The 9,669-nt window shown below is 41.4% G+C and overlaps 1 protein-coding gene across 2 annotated transcripts in view; it reads right to left on the minus strand.

Moving 5' to 3' along the window:
• Window positions 1–7,670, minus strand: part of MTMR7 (myotubularin related protein 7) — a 114,658-nt gene extending 106,988 nt beyond the window's left edge. For both annotated transcript variants that reach the window (XM_021942024.2, XM_021942023.2), the window contains exon 1: window positions 7,410–7,670. In XM_021942024.2, the coding sequence (XP_021797716.1) occupies window positions 7,410–7,433 (24 nt within the window). In that variant the 5' untranslated portion in view covers window positions 7,434–7,670. The remainder of the gene's footprint in view (window positions 1–7,409) is intronic.
• Between the last annotated feature and the right edge of the window lie 1,999 nt (window positions 7,671–9,669).

Consider the following 9,669-nt stretch of genomic DNA (forward strand, 5'->3'; position numbering starts at 1 on the left):
AATTACTTTTCAGAAGGTTTAATAAAATGAGAAAAATATTTTGACATACTAAAAACCAAGCTCTCATTCCCCAAAACTATACACACACACACCCCCACAGAGAAAATGGACATGATTTTCTTTTAAGTTGCACTGCTTTATATATATGAAGAAAAACACTAATATATACACAGCATTTTTTTCCGGATTTTGAAATTATGCAGAATTGTTATTTTCTTTCTGCTCCTTTGAACTAAATTTCCTGTAATGTATGACTTTTATAATCAGAAAAAGGCTTTCTAGAAAATATACATAGATATGACACCAAAAGCACAAGTAACAAAAGAAAAAACAAGTTGGACTTGATCAAACTTAAAAACTTTTTGTGCTTCAAGGAACATAAAAACAGTGAAAAGAAAACCCACAGAATGGGAGGAAACATTTACAAGTCATATAACTAAGGATTTGTATCCAGATTATATAATTTTGCAACCCAATAATTTAAGACAAAAAACTCAATTAAGGAAGAAACAAAGGAATTGAATAAGCAGTTCTCCAAAAAAGACAGGAAAATGGTTGATAAGCACATGAAAACATGCTCAATATCATTAGTCATTAGAAAAACACAAATCAAAACCAGGACGAGATACCACTTCACACCCACCTGAATGGCTAAAATAAAAAACAATGACAAGAGCTGGTGATGACATGGAAAAACTGGAACCCTTACACATTATTTTCAGGGTTCTAAAATGGTGCAGCCACTTCAGAAAATAATTTGGCAGTGCCTTAAAATGATAAGCACAAAGTTGCTATACGATTCAGCAATTCTGTTCTTAGAGAAATGAAATTCTATCCAAGAGAAATACAAACATATGTCCACACAAAAACTTATCACCGAAGTTCACAGCAGCATTATTCATAATTGCCAAAAAACAGTTACACGAATCTCCCTCAACTGATAAATGTATAAACAAAATGCAGTATTGGCCACAGAACAGATCAAACAAAATGAAGTACTGGTACATGCTACAACTTAGACAAACCTTAAAAACATTAAGTGAAAATAAGAGGTCACAAAAGGCCACATATTATATGATTAAATTTAAAATGTCCAGAAAAACAAGCATATATAGAGACAGAATGTATATTTAGTGGTTACCTTGGGTGGGGAGAGGGAGAAATGGAGACTGATTGCTAACAGGGATAGGGTTTCTTTTTGGAGTAATGAAAATGTTCTGAAATTAGATAATGATGACAGTGATACAACTCTGTGAATATACAAAAAAATCACAGAATTGCATACTTTAGAAAGGTAAATTTTATGCTACATAAATTATATTATACTTCAATAAAACTATTGAAATACATACACTATACATACACACTAAATCACCCATTATTAAAATGGGGAAAATATAGATAATTCAAAAAGTAACACAAGGGTCAGTAAACATATTTTTGGAAAAGCTTCAACCTCACTAGTAAAAAAAAAAAAATACACTAAAAGAATGAAGTGCTATTCTCCCCTTTAAATTAGCGAAAAATAACCTTAAATAATAAAGCAATGGTATAGTAAGAAAGACAGTCTATATTCTATTACTGAAAATGTTAAATGACATAACATTTTTGGAAAGTCATTTGGTAATATATAACTACTATAAAACCATTCATCTTATTTGACACAGTAATTCCATCTAGGGTTCTATTCTAGGGAAGAAATCACATGCAGATAACAATGAGATGTTCATCATGACATTATTATAATAGCCTTAAAATGGGGAAATGGTAAATATGATGAAATTTCCATAGGATTAAAAAAAAAAGCCCCACATAATCTTCTACAAGTAAGTTTTGAACACTGCAATATGGTACGTTTAACGAAGCAAACTGCAAAATTGAATGGGTGGTCCTAAATTTCTAAGCAAACAATGTTTAGTGTATGCAAAGAAAAAAAACACCAGAAGAAAATGTACCCAAATATTAACAGCGGTTAATTTCCACCTGCAGTCCATATTACCTTTATAACCAGAAAATTATTATTTGCTAAAGGAAGACAAAAGAAGAGATAGCCCTTGGAGCTGATGGTATACTGACAGTGAATGATCAAGAAAAAGCAAACCTCATGGATCTACTGATGTCCCTCCATCACAGACACAACTTGAAAATGAGACCACTATTTTCCCACGGTGAATAGAGCATTGTATAATTGCAAGTCAGTGAGTTCAACATTAATTCTGGCAGGGTTCTAAAATGAGTTATTTAATGGAACTTTGTACGAATCTAAACACTGGAAACCATCCATCAGCAAGAATATCATGGATTCGCTGTCATCATTTCAGAAGACTTCCTTTCTTTCTTGGATGAGCTCTTTGGCGACATGATGAAGGACAAACTTATCAACTGCTAGATGACATCAAACTGAGAGAACTAGTGAATCTGCTATCAGTATCAAGATTCTGAGAGATGGGGGCAAGTGGCTTAAGAACTCACTTCTGCTCTTGGATAAGATAATGAATGAGGTAATAGAAAGCAAGTTGATTAAATAGTGGACAGTACCAAACTGACAGGAACAGCAGACGTGTATCAGCATCCAAAAAAGACTAAGAGATAAGCAAAAGTCTACATTCAATGAGATAATATTCAACACAGATAAGTATAAGATATTATCATCAAGTCTAACTACTAATGGGTAATTCGATGGACATCATCAGTTTAACTACTAATGGGCTAACTACTAATGGATTTCTTTTGGGGGTGATGACAGTGTTCTAGAAGTAGACGGTGGTGATGGTTGCATAATATGTAAATATACTAAAACCACTGAATTGTGCACTTTAATAAAAATTGTGAATTTTGCATTTCAATTTTATCTCATTAAAATATATATAATTGCAAAATATGTTTCATATATATCTCACATGTCAGATACACTGACATCCACAAATATTTAACAGTAATATTATAAGATTCACTATACTGTCAAGTAAAATTGTATACAACTGTACAATGCACAAGAGGCCTGGATCAACAAAGCAAATTCATAAAAATAAAGTAATGAGGCTGGACACTAGTGGCTCACACCTGTAATCCCTACACTTTGGGAGGCTGAGGCAAGTGGATCACCTGAGGTCAGGAGTTCAAGACCAGTCTGGCCAACATAGTGAAATCCCCGTCTCTACTAACAATATAAAAATTACCTGGGTGGGCCGGGCGTGGTGGCTCACGCCTGTAATCCCAGCACTTTGGGAGGCCGAGGCGGGCGGATCACAAGGTCAGGAGATCGAGACCACGGTGAAACTCCATCTCTACTAAAAATACAAAAAATGAGCCGGGTGCGGGGGCAGGCACCTGTAGTCCCAGCTACTCGGGAGGCCGAGGCAGGAGAATGGCGTGAACCCGGGAGGAGGAGCTTGCAGTGAGCCCAGATCACGTCACTGCACTCCAGCCTGGGCGACAGAGCGAGACTCCGTCTCAAAAAAAAAAAAAAAAATTAGCTGGGTGTAGTGGCACGTGCCTGTAGTCCCAGCTACTCGGGAGGATGAGGCAGGAGAATCACTTGAACCCACGAGGTGGAAGTTTCAGTGAGCCAAAATCACACTACTGCACTCCAGCCTGGGCAACACAGCAAGACTCCGTCTCAAAAACAAACAAACAAAAAGTAATGAATTAATTATGCATTCTTCACTAATTCAATTAATTTATTTACTGCATGCTTAGTTGGTCCCAAGCACTGTGTTAGGTGCTATAGCTACAAAGGGTGAACAAGATATAATCCCTACCATCGTAGGACTTCCATCAAGCAGGGGAGGTTGACATTAAATGAACATAACTCAAATAAATGTAACAATTGTAATGAGGATCCTAAGGGGAAAACACAAGGTCTTATGATAAAACACAACAGGCAGATCTGACTTAGATGGGGAGCTGGACAATAGCCTGAGAAATCACAATTTGAAACTAGAAAGATGATGTATTTAGCCAGGTGAAGAGTGAGAACTAATGTCCCTCCAGATGGAACAGCAGTACAAAAGTCCTGAGGCAGGAAAGAATCGGTCCCACTGGAGAACTCTGTGAAGACAAGCTGTGGTCAGAGGGTTGTGGATGAGAAGAAGACTGTCACAAAACGAGGCTGGAGAAGTAGGAAGGGCTCAGTCTACACAGAGCATTACAAGCCATTCTGGGGATTCTCACCTTACATCCTGGGTAAAAAGGGAAGCCACTCAGGAATTTTAGAAGGGAAGTAGCATGATCAATTTGAGACATAAAAGCATCATCCAGGCCCCTCTGTGAGAAAGGGATTAGAAAAGAGCAAAAAAATAAATCAGGAGATCAGTCAGCGTCAGACTAGGGGGTAGGCGTAGAAAGGAAGAGAAGACACTTGCAAGGTCTGTTTTGGAGGTTATCACGTATTCTATTTCATAATTCAAATTTACACATGTGGGAAAAACGCCTTCCAGAAAGACCAAAGCATATAAAGTAGAGATCATTTACCAGGTCCTGGAAACATTTGCCTCAATCTAGTACCAAACTAAATCCTACAAACACTTCAAGCTACTTCCAGGAGCCCTGAAGTCTTTTCATTTAATTAAGCAGTACTTGAACCCAAATTATGCTCAAGCTTCCAGCAAGTTTTCAGAGTGGTAAAGAAAGCCAGATAGTGAAGTAGAAACCTAGAAGTTCACTGGGATGAGCACAGGTAATACTTGGTGTCCCCCGTTTAACCCAACTGCAAACCAGCTTGTCCTTGGAACTTTTTTTTCCCTCTAAAGGAACCATTCTGGAAGAGAGGCACTCTGCTTAGCATATGCTCTGTTAAAGGCTTCAGTTAAACACACATGCACCCCCAGAAAGAAATATGTGCAAAGCATTCCAGATTATGCACGTGCATCTGTCTCCTTAAACTGCACTCCAGAGACTCAAGCAGATCACAGAGGCTGTCATGGATATTACACAGTCTACAGCGGGTGAATGACTTCCATTGTAACAGAAAAGCAACTGTACATTATACACGCATACAATTCTTTTCCTCTTAAAACTCTACCTACCCACATGGTAAATATTGCTTTAAATCCACAATGGGCCAGATAATCAAACTTTGTATATACTCCTGGCAAACCCAAGACATGAAACCATGAAATCGAAGGAAATTTACGTATAGTTTCACCAGGTACGATGTAAGCAAATAATAAAGATGGATATGACCAGTAACAACTATGTATTTAACTCCGCATGCTCTGTAAGTAATCTTGTTCTCTTTTTCTTTTAGACTGTGAAAATTAATATTGCCCTTAAAAATATAAAACAAAAGAAGGATGCTATTTAACCTTAAGGAATCATTTATCTTTGACCGCTGTTATTCTTTTCAGCTTCTTTAGGGTTGTAATTATTTATTACAAAATATATTTATACAACTACATGACCACTGTTGAAAATGCTCCTAGTCCTTCTTAAGTCCTTCCAGGTTAAGAGGGCTCTTCCAAGAAGACTTCCCTTGACCTTGAGGGCAAAGCTGATCCTCTATCCAGTCTCCCTCTCTACCCACCACACCTGGCACATGTCTCTATCATACACTGACATATTTACAACTGCCTCCCCTTCCAGACTGTGAGTTCCTGGATGCTCCCAGCACTTAACACAGAGCCTGGCACATGAAAGGTTCTAAATGCTTGTGGAATAAAATAAATGAATAAATGAATCTGATCCATCCAACCTCTGTAATTTCTTATTTTTTTTACCGGCATTATCCCAAATGTGAATGACCCACTCAATTCAATAACACTTCTGACAATTTTCCACTTTCCCCCAATTTCTTCCCACTTTCAGATAAATAACGATTTCTGACTTCGAGTACTGCACTGCTTAGAGGGTATCTATAAATGCCAATTTTAAGAGTAAGAACATTGCTTGAGACTCAGGTTTACATGTGACTTTGTACCAGGTGTCTTTGTATATAGAACAGAAATGGCCTTGACTCCCCCAAATTCATATTCTATAACAAAGTGGCATCCACTGCCATATCACCCTATCATTCTTGCTATCGACATCCACATCAGATATCACTTTTACAAAGGGTCCCCTTTATTATGGAAGGAGGAAGAATGCCCTTGGCAAGGGCAGAGTCCATGAGTTAAATTCATCCGTCTGGAATAAATTATTTAGTATCGAAAGCTTTGAGTCACCTATCCTGTGGTTTACGGCACTGTCTTCTAAGTTTACAATTTCCTGATTGTGAAGCGACAATTTAATCCCCTAGTGCAAAATCAATACAGTTTAAATTTACTGTCGGAACTGACATTCTCCAGCAAACTCAAAGATTTCTTCTTCCAATGACAAGAGATCATTTTAATCTGCTTTTACAAAAAGGTACTCAGGAACCAGTCCAAAATCTTGGAATGAATTCTTTCTGGACATAAAGCAACTGACTCCACCCCTCTTAAATGTGTGGGATCCCTGGAGCCACCTGAGCTATGGCCACTCTGACCTAGCTTTGACCTGTCAGGGGCCTACATTTTGAATGGAAGTTCATCCTGCAAAAACGCAAGGAGCTGTGGTGGTAGTAACAACAGACAGCCAATAGGGTTTTTAAAGATATTCTTTCACTCGTTTAGGGTTTTTATCAGGCAGTAACGTCGATCATCATTTTCGTTCTAAATTAGATTGTCAGTACAACTGAGTAGGAAGATTTGGTACAGCGGTCAACGTTTCCAATGTTAATTTACTGGAGTGATCAGGGACCATTTGCTTTTGTTGATTAGCAAAAGCTGGTGTTGTTTAAAACACACCAGTGCGTGACGAATCCATAAGCTGCATCCTTTTCTCTAACGAACAACACAGACTGGAAAAGGCAAGAACACACCATCATTCAATCTACAATGAATATTGATCATCCGTTCTGTGTAAGGCCCCTCGCAGCCGCTACGCTGAGGATGGGGATGGGGACTGGGAAGGCCGAGTCGGGTGGGCCTGACACCCTAGATTTAAGAAGCCTCCAAGCGCAGGAGCCCATCTGCATTCAGCTCGTTTTCCTTGCACCTGTCACCGAACGGCTTATTTCCCTTTCAACTACTCTGAGCGGCCAACAGCTAAAAGAGAAAGCCTCGTGCCAGGAGAAAGAAGCGATGATCTACACCCAGTTATTAGCAGACAACTGAGGTTCCCTCCCGTCCACCCCTGTGTCCACTGTGCACCCCCAAAACCAAGAGGGCAGGCCCAGCAGCAGCTAAGGCTAGGGCTGGGAGGCAGCAAGAGAACAACTGGGCTCGCAGAGACCCCGGGATGCTCAGGCACTGCCTGCTGCTCCTCCCTAGCCCGCGGTCCAGGCTCCGCCGGCGCCCCGCAGAGCAGTCGGCCTCCCGCGCGCTCAGCATCCCTCCTCCTCCTCCCCCGTCTCCTCCCGTGCCTCCTCCACCCGGGCTGGTGCCACCAACCTTGGGCGTGCGGATGTGCTCCATGGCGGGCCCACGTCTGCAGGGTCCCGGGCGGGAGCGGCCTGACGCACCTGCGCGCGTCTGCGGCGCTACAGGAGGGGCGCGGGGAGGGGGCTTCGCGCCCGGGCGTGGGCGGGACGCGGGCCTGGCTCCGCCCCCAGGTGCCTCGCGCGCGGCGTGCGGAGCCTGGGATCCCGCGCGGCCCTAGAGAGCGCACCTCTGCGCCTGCGCCTGCGCCCACCTGCGCCGCCGCCGCGACGGGCCTCTGCCTGGGGTTGCCGGGGCGAGGGCTGGTAGCTCTCTCTTAAGAGGGGCAGTCGGCGAAGCACTATACGGCTACTGTTCCCCAAGACACAAAGAGGGCCTTGTTTTGGGTGTGGCCTCCTGGAAGAGAGATGGGGAGTACACGCTGCTCCACACCGCCCTTAGGCTTCCTTCCAGGGCGTCCCAGGATAGATAGGATTTCAGGGTGGGGCGGAAAAGGCTGCCACAGACACTCCAGACCCAGGACGGTCTCGTGAGCTCGATGTGTGTGTTTCATCCCAGGCGCGGCCGGCATAGCACGGGGGGTGCGGGTGGAAATAATAGCAGCAGTGTTAGCACCCTGGTAAGTGCGCTACTAAGTCAGGCATCTCACATCCACCTGCGACTTCACTGCTGGAGGCGACACTTTTCCCTTGGCACGGTGTTGGGTGCGCATGTGCCATCTTTAGCTCCAACTGAACTGAGAGAGAGAGATACAAAGCATCCATTATGCGGTACCATTTCCCTATTTATGATATTAACAGTAGTTGGTGCCATTGTTAGTGTTAGGCGCCTTGGTAAAAGCCAAAGAGAAGAACACCCTCCAGTTTTTTGTTTTGTTTTGTTTTGTTTGTTTTTTCTCTTGCAGCCCTAAGAGTCCAATGATCCACCATAAGTAAAATTTTGTAGAACTCTCCATAGTTCTGTTCAACTTTTTCCTCGCTCTTGCTCATCTTTCAGGCTGGATTGTGATTTTTTTTTTTTTTTTTTTTTTTACCATAGAGACTGCTTACCTCTTTTTATCCAATGCCTGAACACATTACAGCCTTCCAACAAATAATTAATACAGTGTTGAACCTATTTTAAAAATTCCAGATCCCTTTTTTACATGTCTTCTACCATTTCATCCTCCTACTGCTTTGGGAGGCAATTAGAATAAGTACCATAAACCACCATTTGCATATGTCATGATTGACCCAGGGCATAATTTCTTGTTTACCGAAGAAGACCAGAAATAGAGTCAAGAACGCTCTGTTGCCAACTCACACACCGGCCTCAGCCTCCTCATTTATAAAACGAGAAAGTCGCCTGCTTAGATTATCTCAAAGTTAGCCGTCATCTCCAAATTCCATTAATACAAAGAATCTTACATAGTTTTGTGGAGGGGAACATTCTAAATAGGCAAATGATATTGAAATTATGTGCTTTCAGGGTTCTATTCTACTGGTAAGCTCATTAATAGTCTACTTGGTAATTTTTGCATGAAAGTGTTTCTGACCTGTGGCTTTTACTAGGTTTAAAAAAAAACACTAATTGGTAGCTGAAGGGAGGTAAGTCTGAACAATTTAAGTAGCCTAATGTTAAGATATTAGATCACAAACTGTGTTGATCCCTAACAACCACAAAGAATTTTCTGGTACTTACCGTGTCATATAGCCCCCTAAGCTTCACTGCTGTTCCAGCACCACCTAGCAGGGCAGAAGAGACTGAAAAAGTAGCAAGAATTGGAGGGCAGTAAGGTGAGGGAACCGAGAGTATGTTGTTGAAATGTCTGGCTATATTAATCCTAACTAGAGAGAAAAGGAAAACTAGCCATTCATTTACTCAGAAAATATTGCTGTAACTATTGGTCATACTCAAGGTATCATGGCAAATGCTGGAAGATAGAGGGGAGTCCCAGGTAAGAAGGACACTAAATCCTGTCATTGTGATATGGCCAACACCAAGGAAATAAAAGGTAGACCAACTAAGGTGGTGACAGAGTATGTGGCAATGCTAAAGGAAGCCTCAAGAAGAATGATCTACTTACTGCATTTTCCCTGTTACTTCGAGAAAAATCAGTGGATAGACTTACAATCAGGTACTTCTTGAAGTTTGGTATTTGATGTGTCTGGAATGAACCGTAGTCCAGTAGGATGAATATTGCATCTGTGAGTCTGAGTCTTCACAGAGCAGAAATCTCTCCATCTGGCCCCAGGCCAAGAAATAAGAAGGGAAGGGGGAAAAAAAAGCTTAT

This window comes from Papio anubis, chromosome 8, assembly GCF_008728515.1.
Source record: "Papio anubis isolate 15944 chromosome 8, Panubis1.0, whole genome shotgun sequence".
Lineage (NCBI taxonomy): Eukaryota > Metazoa > Chordata > Mammalia > Primates > Cercopithecidae > Papio > Papio anubis.